Source organism: Balaenoptera borealis (assembly GCF_965194805.1).
Source record: "Balaenoptera borealis genome assembly, chromosome: 4".
NCBI lineage: Eukaryota > Metazoa > Chordata > Mammalia > Artiodactyla > Balaenopteridae > Balaenoptera > Balaenoptera borealis.
Window position 1 is genome coordinate 60,636,334 of NC_138861.1, and position 19,688 is coordinate 60,656,021.

Here is a 19,688-nt window from a genome sequence, read left to right on the forward strand (position 1 = left end):
ATTATCACATTAAGCTATCACGATTTTGAATGGATATCCCAAGATATTTTCTTTAATTTCTCCAATTAAAATTCAAACCCTTGTTCCTAGAGACACTGAATTTGAGGATGAGTTTCAGAAGCCCAGGTAGAGAAGGTATATTGCTGCCTTTCCATATTCTGTGGCAGATTATAAATTAATCTCCTTATGATGTGCCTTCCATAGACTCCATTTGCCTTTTCTTATTGTTTATCAGAACAGTGATGTGAAACAAACATAAATTATCTCCTTTAGTTTAAAGCTGAGAAAAAAAATAATAAAGTTGAGAAAGACTACCCTAGAAAACTTTGCTTGCCCTTTACCACAGTAATGAGACTTACTGGGAGAATATTTGAAGTGCAGTGTATCAGATTTTTCTGGTGGGTAAGAACTGTCAGAAAAAGATCCTTGGTCTCTGATTCCCTAGTGGGGTGCAGAGCCACTTTGTTTCAATCCAATCCTAGACACCCTCACTCTGGTTGCCACCCTCAAGGTGGTATTCATTTAAACTCTGAGCCTTGAGTGAAATTGTGTAAGGAAATGGACTATTCCCTCACTCCCTAAGAATTCTTATTGTTCTCTTTCCCACACTGGGTTTGTGTGGGCAGAACTTATACCTCTACTCTCTCAGGATCACAGATTAATATCTCCAGTGGATGGATATGGAATGTGGAATGAAAGACGTGGAAGTTGTGTACTCAGCTGCAGGAAGGGCTGCAATCTTTTCTTTCAATTCACCGTTGGGGAGAATCATCAGTTTGTCAAGCTAGTTTGTTTTAATTATCTTTGAAATGAGTCACACTGAATCAGCTTAATGGGAGCGGTATAAGTTTAAAAATAAATCAGTTTGAGCTGTGACCACTTGTGATCTTTTATGGAAACAATTCTACGGACAGTACTTTGATCTCTCATATCTGGTCCAAGTATTTTGTTTTGGAAATTTTTCGTAAAAACAGCTTTATTGAGGTTATGTTTGCTTGCATCAGTTTTCATTTCTGCTTTTAATGTCTTTCCAAAGTCTGCTTTGACGTGCATTGGACAAGTCATGGCAGAATGGCATAAAGAGCAAAAACTGGACAGGTGTACATTTGAATGACATCAGTAGTGTTTTTTCTTTTACAATGTGGGTAGAGAAGTGGCCGCCTTCTATGTGTCTGTCAAATTTCTACCTCCTTTTTATTTTGCAGCTCATTAGAAAACCTCCCCACAGTTTAAATTTGCTAATGGTGTATATCCTGAAGCTTGATCAGGGCAACGCTAACAGTCCTGTGCTTGGGCAAGTTAAACTATTTGATATTACTTGAAGTCCCAACCAGTTTTCTTTGGAAAACTTTGGGTAACTGCCTTCAAGCTTAGTCACTTGCACAGTTGTATGTGGAGACGCTTCAAATTACACAATCCAGAGCTGAAAACGGGTGGGTTTGGGGGTGATGGGGGAGTTGTTTATTTTTGCTAAGATGGTAGGAAGGAAAATGGGCCAAACACTGACCATATTGAGGCATGTTTGTTTCTCTGTATTTGTGTGACACCACTAAGCTGAGAGAAGGTGAGGACAGGGGTGAAGCTGGGCAGGATTACCAAGAATTTATAGCACATCACTGGTCTGGTGTGCTTGGGCTCTGTCATCTTCCCCCATGGGAGATAGCACCGGGGTGCTTTGCCTTTTTAGTTTCCATTTTTCGTTGGTATTCTGTCTTTTCCATTGCTATCACTCTTTCTATGATAATCACATCTGCCTTTTTTAATTAATCTTCTATAGATTGGGGAAAATTGATAATTTTATCTATCATAAGAATAACTAGAAAAGGGAGCCCTCCTACACTGTTGGTGGCAATGTAAATTGGTGCAGCCGCTATGGAGAACATTATGGAGGTTCCTTAAAAATCTAAAAATAGAGTTACCATATGATACTGCAATCCCACTCCTGGGCATATATCTGTAGAAGATTAAAACTCTAATTTGAAAAGATACATGAACCCCAATGTTCATAGCGGCACTATTTACAGTAGCCAAGACTTGGAAGCAACCTAAATGCCCATCAAAAGATGAATGTATAAAGATGATGTTGTGTGTGTGTGTGTGTGTGTGTATATATATATATATATATATATATATATATATATATATATATATAATGGAATATTACTCAGCCATAAAAAAGAATTAAATAATTCCATTTGCAGCAACGTGGATGGACCTGGAGAACATCATACTGAGTGAAGTAAGTCAGACAAAGACAAATACCACAAATATCACTTATATGTGGAATCTAAAAAAATGATACAAATGAACTTATTTACAAAACAGAAATAGACTCACAGATACAGAAAACAAACTTACAGTTACCAAAGGGGAAAATTGGAGGAGGGATAAATTAGGAGCTTGGGATTAACAGATACACACTACTATACATAAAATAGGTAAACAACAAGGGCCTCCTGTATAGCGCAAGAACTATATTCAATATCTTGTAATAACCTATAATGGAAAAGAATCTGTAAAAGGAAATATATACGTATATATATATATATCTTAATCACTTTGCTATACACCTAAAACATTGTAAATTAACTATACTTCAATTGAAAAGAAAAAAGAAAAAGGAAGAATAACTAGAGTCTGAGTCAGGACCAAAACAGTTCTCTTTTGAGTTAAAGTTATTGCCTAAAGTTCTTGGACTTTTAAGACATTTATTTTGGCTGGCTATATTCTGTATAGTACAGCTTACTAGAAAATTAATAAACAAATAATTAGGATTATCTTATCTATGTCATAAGGCTTTTATTATGAGGCCCAAATGATACAGAAGTTGTAAAAAGACATCAAAGGAATTCAGAGATCAAGGAAGAAAAGGACCATGTTTATTCCTATTTGCCACCATTCGTATGAATAAGCATTTTTTGTTGTTGTTGCCACCAGTGACATTTGGGAAGAATTAATGCCACAAATTCCCTATGGGTGAATATTTTTTGGTCATAAGGAAAACAGACATTATGGAAGAGACTCTTAGTAGGACTAAGACTGGTCCCAGCTACGATAGTGTCTATTAACCTAGAGACATCTAGGAATATCTTGGATCCCTAACGGCTCCTGACCTATCATGAAATGGATACAGATGATGGGGATTATGATGAGGATGACAATGAAGATGAGGACGATCACAATAGTTTTTAACACATACTGAGTGCTTACTACGTGTTGGGCACTGTTTCAAGGATTTTACACAAATTAACTCATTTAATCTTCTCAATAACCTTATCCTACCTCATACTATAATCATCCCCATTTTATAGGTGAGAACACTAATGCACAGAGAAGATAAGTAGCTTATCTAAAGCCAGAAAGAAAATAACAATGAGTGTTGGCCCAACTGGTAAAAATAAGCAGTTGCCCAGTTTTATGTATTCTGGGCATTAGAATGCATTGAAAATTGTTAGTACCCTATATAAATCATGATTTTCCAGAAAAGAAGTTTCTCATACACTTTCCTCCTTTATAAATTGCATTCTTTATAGTGCTCAAGCATCTTAAAGATAGGCTTTATATCACTATATTGGAGTCACTTTACCTAAAAATGCTTTGAATACAACAGGAACTTAGTGCAAGTTGGCAGAATAAACACTTTGTATCTAAACTCTCCTAAAAGCATTGTGAGATATCTGTATAAGAATGGATTCTGTATGGTGTTAGGGAGTGTGCTAATTTCTTTCTTTTACATGTAGCTGTCCAGTTTTCCCAGCACCACTTATTGAAGAGCCTGTCTTTTCTCTATTGTATATTCTTGCCTCCCTTATCAAAGATAAGGTGACCATATGTGTCCATCGGCAGATGAATGGATAAAGAAGATGTGACATATATATACAATGGAATATTACTCAGCCATAAAAGGAAACAAAATTGAGTTATTTGTAGAGAGGTGGATGGACCTAGAGTCTGTCATACAGAGTGAAGTAAGTCAGAAAGAAAAACAAATACCATATGCTAACACATATATATAGAATCTAAAAAAAAAAAAAAATAAGGGGGGGGGGTTCTGAAGAACCTAGGGGCAGGACAGGAATAAAGATGCAGACGTAGAGAATGGACTTGAGGACGCGGGGAGGGGGAAGGGTAAGCTGGGACGAAGTGAGAGTGGCATGGACATATATACATTACCAAATGTAAAATAAATAGCTAGTGGGAAGCAGCTGCATAACACAGGGAGATCAGCTCAGTGCTTTGTGACCACCTAGAGGGGTGGGATAGGGAGGGTGGGAGGGAGATGCAAGAGGGAGGAGATATATGTATATGTATAGCTGATTCACTTTGTTATAAAGCAGGAACTAACACACCATTGTAAAGCAATTATACTCCAATAAAGATGTTTAAAAAAAAAAACGAATGGATTATATTGGTTTCTACTAATTCCACTGGCACTTATGTTTTACAGAATCTATATAATCTTGTGGTTCAGTGTGTAACTGAATTATTGGGTCATAACATGCTCAAAATCAGTATAAGAATTATTTAAAATGCAAGCTGACTACTCTGGTATAAATATAATTTTAATAATATAAAAAATTGTTATAACTTAGGATGATGTGTCTACCTACAGAGGCCCACAGCACTATATTAATACTGTAAATCTGAAAACCATCCTATGCCTTTTTATGATAGAATAATATCTCTTACAAGATTTATTACTTTTCAGGGGAATGACACGCTGGGGAGAATTTGATGATCTTTACCGTATTAGTGATTTGGACAGGACTCAGATTCCAGTGTCTGGAGCAACAGATTTCCAGGAAGGTCAGTATCAAAATCTTATTAATGAGGAGACTTTTTTAAACTAATACAAAGCATGAATCCTAAATGTTTTTCTGAAATTCAACATTTTATATACCGTTACTTATTAAACCCTTATTTTATATTAAAAAAATATATTTTAGGAACATACTAACTTAAGTCACTACAGTGCTCATATGATGTTTAAGAACCTTACTTTGCTATATAAAAACATTATTTTTTAAATGACATCAAGTCCCTTAGATTTACTAGATTAGGGAGAACTGATGGTTTGAATAAAGTTTGTGTACATAAAATTGTTTTATATTTTCCCCAAGGATTAGGATCATTTATTAAACTCAGAAGATTTCTATGTTAGACCAAGCCCTTCAGATTGAATTTTACATCTTTTGAGAGGTTGAACATTTTGGTTAATAGATATTTATATAACATTGCTTCTCAGAAGCAGATATACTGCATTCACTATATTTGATAGGGTTGTTTCAAACATTTATTTAAAAAAGAGAAATCTACTTGAACATCAAGTGAGTTCATATCAAATTTGACAAACGAATGGAAAATGCCACCCCCTATGACATGTGACAACAGTAATCATAATAATGATGATGTGTTAGGAATAATATTAGTATCTGTCATTTACTGAGACTCGGGCATGATATCATTTTACATGGATTTTCATTTTCATGTAATATGTAGAGATCCAAGGAGAAGATGATGACTGAGGCTGGGGTGGGGTTCACATTCCCGGGATGGTGATATTACCAAACTGACTTCAGACTGAACAAGGGTATGGTGCTGGCATTATCTTCATGAATCCACCAACAACTTCCAATGTTTAGCTTAATTTTTTTCAAAGCATTCTCAGTTCAGTCCTCTCTGCTGTCTCTATAACAACTCAGATTCTGTAACAAACATGATGCTCCTTCCAGGATTCCCTTATTTTTGTCTTATGGCCTTTTGGCATCTTTTATATAAGGGTCCTTATAATTAGCCCTTTGACAACACTCACCTAAACACAAGGGAATCACAATCTCTTGGCACCAAAGATACAATAAAAATCTATTTTTATTTAAGCACCAGTGCTAGAGAAAGATGAAGTATCACATGCTTATACTCTAATTACAATATAATTAAAATTCCAAGGTAAAATGGAAAACAAGTGTCACCAGATGGCCCTATTCTTAAACAAGATCATTGCTATTTTCTGTTTAAAAGCATTATAGTCCATTGCTTAGCTACATAATTACTAAGTATGTAATCAAATCCACCCACGATGCAAAGAGGTGAGCAGCTAAATTATATGGGCTTATAACCTTTATTCTCCCCAGATTATTTATCTTATCACAGTAGCACTCTGAAGCTTCATGCAGATGAAGAACCTGAATCCCCGTTGCTCTATAGAACCATGAGTGAAGCAACCCTGGTGAGAAAAAGGATGAAGCCTCCGATGATGGACAGAAAGGACAGACAGAAGCATAGGGCCTCTATTAACGGACACGTTTATAACCATGAAGTGAGTTACAGTTTCATTAATGTCATTTAAAAGAATGTTGTCTATTGTGCTAACAATATCACTCAATTCAATTTACAATTAAAAATAATAATAATGCCTTTAGATATACTACTACTATTACTATTGGGTACTCTCTATGTGTTAAGCATTAAACTGTTTTGATGGATTATCTCATTAATCACTAAAACAATCCTATGAAGCAGATACCATTATGTTCCCTACTTTACATATGAGTTAACTGAGGTTCACAGAGGTTACACAATCCATCACCGGTCACACTGCTTTTAAGTAGCAACTCTGAACCCGAACCCAGCTTCTGTCTGATGCCAGAAGCCAAGTTCTTAACCAACATGATCAGTGAACCCTAAGTGGCAGGCCCTGTGATACACACTGGAAATATAAAGGTGACTCAATTGATGCCTTTGCCAGCATGGAGCTCAGAGCTTGGGCAAAGAAACCAATACATCCACAAATGGCATTAAAATATGTAAGTGCTACAAGAGAGATTGGTTCAAAGTACATTCAAACATTAATATTTAAATAAAAGGAAAAAATCAGCTATAGACTTGTTTATTCTGATCAATTAAATTTTCCAGGTCTTATACATAAACCCATATCACTTTTTACACAAGTGCAATTGTAGCTTATACTATTTGCATTTTGATTTTTTTCACTTAATATGTGTTAAATTTATATGTGCCTTTCTATAGTATTTATAAGACATTTAACTTGGCCGAAGGTAGGAAATACATCATGTTTTTGTAGAACTCAAATTTTTCATGTCATGTACTTTAGCGATCATTCATCCATTCATTAAATAAATACTTAAAAAGCACTCACTCTGTGCAAGGCACCACTCTAAGCCCTTTCATACAAAATATTGACTCATTCATCATAAGCTTTTTTTCTTTAGGGCTTTCTACCTTTTTTCCTTCTTTTTCATCCCTTGAGAGAGTATCCATATGTTCCTTTGGAGACTGGTACGGAGAAATCTCCCTTGTGAATTCTCTGTTCAAATTAGACATTTTTCTGGCTCAATAATGTCCTCCTGGCCAAAAAGTAACAGTGACAGTCCCCCACAGATATGCAACTACCAATTGTCCTGGTTTCTTCTTCTCCTCAGAATTATGCTGTATGTCATCAGCACTTGTGGCGTGATTTGTGTTAAAGTAGGCTGTGAAAGCCACATTATTCCAAATGAGCAGCTTCCAGATGGGATATGCAAGGCTAAGAATGAAATGGGCACTAAAGTTGGCAGCACAGCATCATAGCTGAATGCTTGGGTGTTGCAGCGTAATGACCTGATTGCAAATTCTTGCTGAGCAAATAAAAAATTACTCAACCTCTTAGCCTTCATTCTTTCCTCCTTCCTTCTTTACAAGGCTGTTGATAGGATTAAGTGGAATGAGGTGAGTTCAGTACTTAGCATAAGTATCTGCTCGAAGGAAGAACTCCGTTTACATTAGCTTTATTGATATTGATTGAAAGAGATCAAGTGGAACTAAAGATATTTCACACAAATATCATTCACTGCAGTATAATAACTAGCAGAAAACAAAACCCCGAAACCCAAAGCACTCTATCAATGTGTATGCAATGATGGGCATCTAGGAATTTAAGTTGATGTAGTCGTAAGATATGTTTTTATATCATGAAGCCTCTTGATAATGCCTCCAGTATTAGAGGCTTAGATTGTGATGCAGTAGTCCCAAGGGAAAACATTCCAAGGCTCCCAATGGATACCTGAAACCGAGGATAGCACTGTATTCTATATATACTGTTTTTTCCTATACATACATACCTATGATAAAGTTTAATGTATAAATTAGGCAAAATAAGAGATTAACAACAATATCTAATAATAAGGTAGAATATTTATAAAAATATACTGTAAAAAATGTCATGTGAATGTGGTCTCTCTCTCCCTCCATCTCTCTCAAAATATCTTATTGCACTGTATTCACCTTTGTAAGGGTGTGAGATGATAAAATACCTGTGGTGTGATGAGATGAAGTGAGGTGAATAACGGAGGCATGGTGATGCAGCATTAGGCTACTCTTGATCATCTGCTTCAGATGATCCTGGACCATCAAGCCATGATGACGTCGATAGTTGGCTGTCAGGAGCAGACATTGTCAATGGTTGGGGATCTTGGGCCGGATGGAGTAGGATGGTGCAAGATTTTATGATGCTACTCAGAATGGCACACAATTTAAAATGTATGAATTGTTTATTTCTGGAATTTTCCATTTAATTTTTTTCATCTCTCTCAGGATTCTATCTATTTTAAAATAGGAATAATGATCAAATAATGAGAAAAAATTTTATGGTTATATGTTTCTTATGATTTTTTTATGGTGCATTACTAATCCCCAAGAGGGATGTGTCAGACTTATCTGACCATGGAAACCTTTTACCAAGTATTATCTAAAAGGCAGACTCTTGATTAGAGCAACTTGCAGGAAATATTGTTCTAGATATTCAATTAGCAACACTTTTACCTCAATCCTCAGTTGAGATATAGGCTGAACCATATGAAATTGCCAACACTGGGCCATTTCTGACCAACCAAAAAGGAGTGATTTTATACAGTTCAAATTAAAACAATTTAGAACAATTATTCCCAACCAGGAGGGATTTTGAAATCTTAAACTACACTGAAGAATGGTGTGGCTATCTAGTGAAACTGTTTTGAACATTCTCAAATGATGTTTTACCTAACTTACTCTAGAAAAAATATAAAGCTGCTTAAAGGCATACATAGTACAGTATTCAACAACAACAAAGAAAGTAAAAGTAAGAAAGCAAATTTTTAAACTGATGATCTTGGATTTTTTGTCCAAAGGAAGGCCAGGTTCAAAATATTGAACTCATTAGACTCTCATTAGTTTGTCACGTTAAGTCCTTAAAATTATATCAATCTTTTTTTTTCTCTACTAGACATCAATTTTCACTCCAGCCTTTGGATCAGAAACTAAGGTCAGAATAAACAGTAATATGAGAACTGAAGAAGTAATAAAGCAAATTCTCCAAAAATTTAAGGTAATCTTTATCAGTGACCTGAGCTATAAATATCTTGTATATAATTTAACTGTAGGCACATAAATGGATTTTTCTGAAATTAAATGTTCAGTTCTAAAGAATTCTTTCCTATGTATGGTGGACCCTTGAACAAAATGGGTTTGAACTGCATGGGTCCATTTATAATATAAATGGACTGTGCCTGAGAAATTACATTACCCCAGGGAGCAGAAAAGGTTTTATATCTGAAAGTGAAAAATGAAAGTGAAGAAACATATATAATTTGGGTCTGGTTGGCTTAGAAAACATTGACAACAAAGAATTCATGTCTGTTCTTTTTTTTCCATTGACAGATTGAAAATAGTGCCCAGGATTTTGCACTTTACATTATTTTTGCAACAGGAGGTAAGAAAGCTTGGTGGTTGTTCTTACATGACTCCAGTGTGTTATCGTTTTCTGCCCATAAGAAAGGCAGAAAAGCAGTTTACTTCCTTCTGTGGAAGAACGGGAGGGAGGGAAGGAAGAGAGGGGGAGTGTTTTACATTATTCGTATTTCACAATTTCAGAGGAAGACACCCTAAGAATAAGGTATCCTAGAAGAGTTTATAATACAAAAGACTTTGCTTGTTGACCAGTCATTAAATTATCTGAATGGCGATCAAAGAGCACTGGAGAATAGGTGGAAGGTTCCCAGGAATTGTTAGGCATTTAAGTTGACCTCTGTACTTCTTTCTTTTTCACTTTCCCTTATTATTCTAGCTCTTACTAGAGTCATCATTACATATCATTTCTTCCTCATCTTTCTTAGCACAGTGTCTGACCCATTGTGGGAGTGTTCTCTCTTCCTCAGTACAGAAAAATGTGCAGAACTTTGTGGTGGAGGTAAAAGTTTAGCAGCAGGACATTCGGAAGAGGCTATATGTGGGGTGCTAGGAGCAGGGAGTGAAAGATTAGAGAAACCCTAAGGCAATACTAAAATGAAATCTTTGAAAGCCTTAAAACTGAAAATTTTTAAATGTTAAATTATAAAAGTAGCTCAGGTTATAATTTAAGTATCAGAATGTTTGAGCCAGAAATTGAATAGAATAAAATAATACTTTTTGATCTGGAACAATCACAAGAAAATGAAAGCTGGATTTCCAAACACATACAAAATTAAAGTCCTTATAAATCAAAAGCTTAAATATAAGAAATATATTAAATTTTTGAAAATTCTAAGAGTGAGTGTGTGTGTGTGTCTGTGTGTGTGTGTATTCATTCTAGTTGTTTTGGAAAAGAACTAAAAGGTAGAAACATTGAACTGTATAAAAATGTATTGATAAAAGATACAAACATTATGAAGAAGGGTCACAATGAAAGCAACTGTAGACACATAAACAAAGTTTTAAAATTTATTCAACTATCAACTGCTATGGAAGAAAATCACAGACATAGGCACCACTGAAGAGGACTTGGAGCAGAAGCAGACCCTGTGGCGTCTTTCTACCCTGCTGCCTCTGAAAAAAGCCCAACAAACAGTTAGAGACCCAGAGTCAGGACAGACAGCAGAAGTAGGAAGAACTACAGTCCTGCAGCCTGTGGAACAAAAACTACATTCACAGAAAGATAGACAAGATGAAAAGGCAGAGGGCTATGTACCAGATGAAGGAACAAGATAAAACCCCAGAAAAACAACTAAACGAAATGGAGATAGGCAATCTTCCAGAAAAAGAATTCAGAATAATGATAGTGAAGATAATCCAGTACCTTGGAAAAAGAATAGAGGCAAAGATCGAGAAGATGCAAGAAATGTTTAACAAAGATCTAGAAGAATTAAAGAACAAACAAACAGAGATGAACAATACAATAACTGAAATGAAAAATGCACTAGAAGGAATCAATAGCAGAATAACTGAGGCAGAACGGATAAGTGACCTGGAAGACAGAATGGTGGAATTCACTGCTGTGGAATAGAATAAAGAAAAAAGAATGAAAAGAAATGAAGACAGCTTAAGAGACCTCAGGGACAACATTAAACCCAACAACATTCACATTATAGGGGTCCCAGAAGGAGAAGAGAGAGAGAAAAGACCCGAGAAAATATGTGAAGAGATTATAGTCGAAAACTTCCCTAACATGGGAAAAGAAATAGCCACCCAAGTCCAGGAACCATAGAGAGAGTCCCATACAGGACAAACCCAAGGAGAAACATGCCGAGACACATAGTAATCAAATCGGCAAAAATTAAAGACAAAGAAAAATTATTGAAAGCAGCAAGGGAAAAACAACAAAAAACATAAAAAGGAACTCCCATAAGGTTAACAGCTAATTTCTCAGCAGAAACTCTACAAACCAGAAGGGAGTGGCATGATATACTTAAAGTGATGAAAGGGAAGAACCTACAACCAAGGTTACTCTACCCAGCAAGGATATCATTCAGATTTGATGGAGAAATCAAAAGGTTTACAGACAAGCAAAAGAATTCAGCACCACCAAACCAACTCTACAACAAATGCTAAAGGAACTTCTCTAAGTGGGAAACACAAGAGAAAAAAAGAACCTACAAAAACAAACCCAAAACAATTAAGAAAATGGTAATAGGAACATACATATCGATAATTACCTTAAAGGTGAAAGGATTAAATGTTCCAAACAAGAGACACAGGCTTGCTGAATGGAGACAAAAACAAGACCCATATATATGCTGTCTACAAGAGACCCACTTCAGACCTAGGGACACATACAGACTGAAAGTGAGGGGATGGAAAAAGATATTCCATGCAAATGGAAATCAAAAGAAAACTGGAGGAGCAACACTCATATCAGATAAAATAGACTTTAAAATAAAGAATGTTACAAGAGACAAGGAAGGACACTACGTAATGATCAAGGGATCAATCCAAGAAGAATATATAACAATTATAAATATATATGCACAGAACATGGGAGCACCTCAATACATAAGGCAACTGCTAACAGCTCTAGAAGAGGAAGTCGACAGTAACACAATAATACTGGGGAACTTTAACACCTCATTTACACCAATGGACAGATCATCCAAACAGAAAATTAATAAGGAAACACAAGCTTTAAATGACACAATAGACCAGACAGATTTAATTGATATTTATAGGACATTCCACCCCAAAACAGCAGATTACACTTTCTTCTCCAGTGCGCATGGAACATTCTCCAGGATAGATCACATCTTGGGTCACAAATCAAGCCTCAGTAAATTTAAGAAAATTGAAATCATATGAAGCATCTTTTCTGACCACAACGCTATGAGATTAGAAATCAATTACAGGGAAAAATATGTAAAAAACACAAACACATGGAGGCTAAACAGTATGTTACTAAATAACCAAGAGATCACTGAAGAAATCAAAGAGGAAATCAAAAAATGCCTAGAGACAACTTACAGTGAAAACACGACAATCCAAAACCTATGGGTTGCAGCAATAGCAGTTCTAAGAGGGAAGTTTATAGCTATACAAGCCTACCTCAAGAAACAAGAAAAATCTCAAATAAACAATCTAACGTTACACCTAAAGGAAGTAGAGAAAGAAGAACAAACAAAACCCAAAGTTAGTAGAAGGAAAGAAATCATAAAGATCAGAGCAGAAATAAATGAAATAGAAACAAAGAAAACAATAGCAAAGATCAATAAAACTAAAAGCTGGTTCTTTGAGAAGATAAACAAAATTGATAAACCATTAGCCAGACTCATCAAGAAAAAGAGGGAGAGGACGCAATTCAATAAAATTAGAAATGGAAACAGAGAACTTACAACAGACACCGCAGAAATACAAAGCATCCTAAGAGACTACTACAAGCAACTCTATGCCAATAAAATGGGCAACCTGGAAGAAATGGACAAATTCTTAGAAGGTATAACCTTCCAAGACTGAACCAGGAAGAAATAGAAAATATGAACAGACCAATCACAAGTAATGAAATTGAAACTGTGATTAAAAATCTTCCAACAAACAAAAGTCCAGGACCAGATGGCTTCACAGGTGAATTCTATCAAACATTTAGAGAAGAGCTAACACCCATCCTTCTCAAACTCTTCCAAACAATTGCAGAGGAAGGAAAGCACCCAAACTCATTCTATGAGGCCACCATCACCCTGATACCAAAACCAGACAAAGATACTAAAAGAAAAGAAAATTACAGACCAATATCACTGATGAATATAGATGTAAAAATCCTCAACAAAGTACTAGCAAACAGAATCCAACAACACATTCAAAGGATCATACACCATGATCAAGTGGGATTTATCCCAGAGATTCAAGGATTCTTCAATATATGCAAATCAATCAATGTGATACACCTTATTAACAAATTGAAGAAGAAAAACCATGTGATCATCTCAATAGATGCAGAAAAAGCTTCTGACAAAATTCAACACCCATTTATTTTAAAAGCTCTCCAATAAGTGGGCATAGAGGGAAACTACTTCAGCATAATAAAGGCCATATATGACAACTCCACAGCAAACGTCATTCTCAATGGTGAAAAACTTAAAGCATTTCCTCTAAGATCAGGAACAAGACAAGGATGTCCACTCTCACCACTATTATTCAACATAGTTTTGGAAGTCCTAGCCACAGCAATTAGAGAAGAAAAAGAAATAAAAGGAATACAAATTGGAAAAGAAGAAGTAAAACTGTCACTGTTTGCAGATAACATGATACTATACACAGAGAATCCTAAAGATGCCACCAGAAAACTACTAGAGCTAATCAATGAATTTGGTAAAGTTGCAGGATACAAAATTAATGCACAGAAATCTCTTTTGCATTCCAATACACTAATGATGAAAAATCTGAAAGAGAAATTAAGGAAACACTCCCATTTACCATTGCAACAAAAAGAATAAAATACCTAGGAATAAACTTACCTAGGAAGACAAAAGACCTGTATGCAGGAAACTATAATACACTGATGAAAGAAATTAAAGATGATACCAACAGATGGAGAGATATACCATGTTCTTGGATTGGAAGAATCAACATTGTGAAAATGACTATACTACCCAAAGCAATCTACAGATTCAATGCAATCCCTATCAAACTACCAATGGCATTTTTTACATAACTAGAACAAAAAATCTTAAAATTTGTATGGAGACACGAAAGACCCTGAATAGCCAAAGCAGTCTAGAGGGAAAAAAATGGAGCTGGAGGAATCATACTCCCTGACTTCAGACTATACTACAAAGCTACAGTAATCAAGACCATATGGTACTGGCACAAAAACAGAAATATAGATCAATGGAACAAGATAGAAAGCCCAGAGATAAACCCTTGCACCTATGGTCAACTAATCTATGACAAAGGAGGCAAGGCTATACAATGGAGAAAAGACAGTCTCTTTAATAAGTGGTGCTGGGAAAACTGGACAGCTACATGTAAAAGAATGAAATTAGAACACTCCCTAACACCATACACAAAAATAAAGTCAAAATGGATTAGAGACCTAAATGTAAGACCAGGCACTATAAAACTCTTCGAGAAAAACATAGGCAGAACACCTTTGACATAAATCACAGCAAGATCTTTTTTGATCCACCTCCTAGAGTAATGGAAATAAAAACAAAACTAAACTAATGAAACCTAATGAAACTTCAAAGCTTTTGCACAGCAAAGGAAACCATAAACAAGACGAAAAGACAACGCTCAGAATGGGAGAAAATATTTGCAAATGAATCAACGGACAAAGGATTAATCTCCAAAATATATAAACAGCTCATGCAGCTCAATATTTAAAAAGCAAACAACCCAATCCAAAAATGGGCAGAAGACCTAAATAGACATTTCTCCATAGAAGCCATACAGATGGCCAAGAAGCACATGAAATGCTGCTCAACATCACTAATTATTAGAGAAATGCAAATCAAAACTACAATGAGGTATCACCTCACACCAGTTAGCATGGGCATCATCAGAAATTCTACAAACAATAAATGCTGGAGAGGGTGTGGAGAAAAGGGAACCCTCCTACACTGTTGTTGGGAATGTGAATTGATACAGCCACTATGGAGAACAGTATGGAGGTTCCTTAAAGAAGTAAGAATAGAGTTACCATATGACCCAGCAATCCCACTACTGGGCATATACCCAGAGAAAACCATAATTCAAAAAGACACATGCACCCCAATGTTCATTGCAGCACTATTTACAATAGCCAGGTCATGGAAGCAACCTAAATGCCCATCGACAGATGAATGGATAAAGAAGATGTGGTACATATATACAATGGAATATGACTCAGCCATAAAAAGAAACGAAATTGGGTCATTTGTAGAGACGTGGATGCATCTAGAGACTGTCATACAGAGTGAAGTAAGTCAGAAAGAGAAAAACAAATGTCGTATATTAACACATATATGTGGAACCTAGGAAATGGTACAGATGAACCGGTTTGCAGAGGAGAAATTGAGACACAGAAGTAGAGAAAAAAATGTATGGACACCAAGCAGGGAAAGTGGTGGGTGGTGGGGGTGGTGGTGTGATGAACTGGGAGATTGGGATTGACTGATATACACTGATGTGTATAAAATGGACGACTAATAAGAAAATAAATAATTTTTTAAAAAAAGAAAAAAAGGAAACAAGCATTATGAAGAATATCAGAAAAAAGATTAATACCTACAATATCAAAAAGTTCTTGCAAAATGATAGTGAGAAGACAATCCAATAAAAATAAAGTATGATAAAGCAATTCAAAGAATAACAAAGTAACCAGTAAATATTTTTTGGAAAGTCTTAAACTCAAGGAAATACAAGTATTAAAGGGAATGCAGAAGTTAAGGAAATGTAAATTCAATCCTTAAATTCAATGTAATATTATCACCTATGTCTGGTGTGGATAAGGGTAAAAGCGTATGTTCTTGCAATTCTGGTGAAGATCTGTCTGTCTACTTTCTTAAAATTCATTCTAGCAACATTTGTTAAAATCCACAGTATACATATCCTTTAGCCCAGCAATTCCACTGGTGAGAATCTGTTTCACAAAAATAAAAGGACTACTGCCTACAGATTTATGTGCAAGGCTATTTATAGTGACAAAAAGCTAAAGGCAAAGTTACCCATCATAGAGGAATGATTTAATAAGTGATTATTATGCAACCATTAAATGAAATGAGTTAGATCTATACTAGTTGAATGGAAGGAATTCTATAATATACATTTAATTAAAAATGCAAGACGCCTATAAATGTATATAGTATGATCCCATTTTTAGAAAAGAATTATAAATTCCTATTTATATATGTGGTTTATATGATCACATGATCAGGGAGAAAGGTATGGAAAGATAAATACCAAGCCATTAACACTGATTACTTGGTTAGGGGGTTGGGGAGATACAGAAAAGACAATGGGAAGGAGAAAAAGCACAAAAGGAAAAAACAAAAAACAAATTATGATTTTTAAAAATATATGTGTACAATAAAAATAGCAAGTGTGATACGACCACCTTTATGTATTGTTTGTGTGTGTGCATAAAGAGATATATGAAGGGATGGACACAAAAAGTGAAAAGATGCTTATCCTAGAGTTCTGGGATTCCAGGTGATTTTTACTTTCTGCCTTATACTTTTCCTCATAATTACAGTAGTATGTATGTTATTGAGGAATAATTAGGAATAACTGACAAATATAATTGTATATATTTAAAGTGTACAATGTGATTATTTGACATACATATACACTGTGCAACGATTACCAAGATCAAGATAATCAACACATCCATCAGCTTACATAGTTAACTCTTTTTTTTCTTGGGCTAAGAATGCTTAAGATCTACTCTCAGCAACTTTCAAGTGTACATTAGATCCTCAGAAATTATTCTTCTAATAACTGAAAATTTGTACTCTTTGACCTATATAACCTCCTTTCCCCTCCCCAATACGTATGTTATTTTTAAAATCAGGGGGAAATGCTTATTTTTACTGTAAAATGTAGTTATTTAAATTTTACCTGTGAAAATTATGTTTTCTTTTATATTGTGTCAAAATTTCTTATACATGAAATCCAGAACTGAAGGTAATCATAACTAGGACCTTTTTAGGGACCAGGAATAGAGAAAAGAATGGAGTATATAGCACCTGTTTGGGTAGTAATGTGGAAAATAGATAGCTGTGTTTTTTAATACCTTTTATCTACTAAGCGCATGATCTATAACAGTGTTTCTCGAATTGTAGCACCCTTCAGAATTACCTGGAGAGTTCATTTAAAACACAAATTCTCAAGCCCCTCCAGATCTGAGGACAGTCTGGGAATACATATTTCTAATAATTATCCCAGGTGACCATGAAGCAAGGAACATTGCCCTGTGATATCAAGAATGAAGCAAATCGAGGATGCAAAACCAAGTTAATACAAGATGTAAAGGTCAGAAGAGGATTCTGCTGGGTTAATGACAGGAGCTAAATTATGGGGTTCCCCATTGCTTCAGAAAAGGTAGAGGAATTAAAGCAACGAACACTGACTCTGTGGACATAGGAATGGATGTCACTTTAATTGTGGGGAAGCTGGACTTCTATGTTCTAGATCCTCTCTTGCCCTTTTTCCTGGGGTAAGTCCAGTCCAGGGGATGAGAACAGTTCTGACACTTGGAACTTTTAAAAACCCAAGGAAACACATGATACTGTAGAAAGGACAAACTGGTCCACCTTTTCCCCTTCAGTCTACTTCAACAGAGCAGACAGATTATTCTTTAACCATGGAAGTCAGACCATGTCACACTTCTTAGATCCTCCAATGGTCTCTCGTCTGACAGTAAATTCACAGTCTTTGTGCTGGTCCCATTACCTCTTCTCTTCATCGTTTAACAACCCTCCCCTCATCTCCGTGCCAGCCACCCTGTTCCCTTGCTGCTCTTTGACAGCATTAGGCATGCACTGACCTCAGAGGTGCTCTATTTATTTACTTACCCTTTTGGCACACACTTCCCCTAAATAGCTTCATGGTGCCTCTCTCATCTCCCTCAGGTCTTTGCTCAAATGTTACATCTTCAGTGAGGCCTTCCTCCACCACCCTACAATAATTGCAAACTTCTCCCCTGCACGAACATATTTACACATGTGCATGCTTTCTACCCCCTCCCTTGCTTTATTTTTTCCCCTGAATACTTATCACTATATGTGACGTGTCTTATTGATGTATCTTCCTTATCATCTTCTTCTCCACTAGAGTGTAAGGTTCATGAGGGAAGTGATTTTACTCTGCTTTGTTCTGTAGTGTACCCAGTACAGAGAACAAGGCCTGGTACATAGTTGGAACTCAAAAAATATTTGAGGAAGGGAGGAGGAAAGAAAATGAATGTAAAGGCACTGTGTCCTAAAATGAAATCACAGATGTGAAACTACTTCAGCAGAAAGCTAGAAGTATTTTGGGGTGGGAGTATTTGTGACTTTTGGAAATTTGAAGTTCTGGGACGATACCAAATAGGAAGTTATTTTTTTCTCATCTCATTATTATGGTTGAATGGATGAAGTCCATAGTTTAATGAAATAATAAAAAATACCCCTGATGCGAATAACAATTCTGAATATATTTTTAAGAAAAGCCAAGGACTGGATGTGGGGTGAGAGAGAAATGAAGAACTGAAGATAATTACAAAGTTTTGGATCTGAACTACTAGAAAGATAGAATTACATCAATGGAACTAGGAAAGATCAATAAATATTTGTTGAAAGAATGAAAAATTGTAAAGAATTTTTTAGGAGTGTTGCATGATAAAAGGCATAAATGGGACTGAAGATTTGTCTGAACATCCAAACCAAAGGCAAAGTTGGCATTCTGAAATAGAAAGTCAAACCCTGAAGGATAGCAAGAGAAAGAAGTCCATTTTTAGTTCATTTAAAGGTTTTAATTTCAATTTACTTTTCTGAGTTCCTCCTGTTGTATGTTCTTTTTAGGTCTTTCAAAGTGAGCTGAAGAAGCAAAATGAATGGACAAATTATGTTTTTTTTTTTTTTTCTCTAGAATGGACTCCTGACTGTAGCTGATTCTTATTTTCATTTGCAGAGCAGAGACGGCTAAAGAAAACAGACATTCCGCTACTGCATAGACTCCTACAGGGACCATCCAAAAAGAATGCTCGCATATTCCTCATGGATAAAGATGCAGAAGAAATTAGCAGTGATGTATGGATGCCATTGCCCTGAATCTGTCTTTGCCCTCTCCTCACTCAGCATCTCTCACACAAATGCTCTGCTCTTTTTGTTTGTTTTTCTTTCAGGTGGCTCAGTATATTAACTTTCATTTTTCTTTCCTGGAATCCATCCTTCAAAGATTAAATGAAGAAGAGAAAAGAGAGATTCAGAGAACAATAACAAAGTAAGTTAAGAGCTTGC

General features: G+C 35.7%; 2 protein-coding genes across 6 annotated transcripts in view; one reads left to right on the top strand and one right to left on the bottom strand.

Moving 5' to 3' along the window:
* The window catches only part of LOC309627871 (alpha-fetoprotein-like), a 263,638-nt gene that overhangs the window by 189,408 nt on the left and 54,542 nt on the right, over positions 1-19,688 (bottom strand). The gene's annotated exons all lie outside the window — the stretch shown is intronic.
* Positions 1-19,688, top strand: part of RASSF6 (Ras association domain family member 6) — a 79,659-nt gene that overhangs the window by 54,200 nt on the left and 5,771 nt on the right. For both annotated transcript variants that reach the window (XM_082390275.1, XM_082390276.1), the window contains exons 5-10: positions 4,709-4,806; positions 6,132-6,316; positions 9,257-9,358; positions 9,691-9,742; positions 19,360-19,478; positions 19,574-19,671. In XM_082390275.1, the coding sequence (XP_082246401.1) occupies positions 4,709-4,806; positions 6,132-6,316; positions 9,257-9,358; positions 9,691-9,742; positions 19,360-19,478; positions 19,574-19,671 (654 nt within the window). The remainder of the gene's footprint in view (positions 1-4,708; positions 4,807-6,131; positions 6,317-9,256; positions 9,359-9,690; positions 9,743-19,359; positions 19,479-19,573; positions 19,672-19,688) is intronic.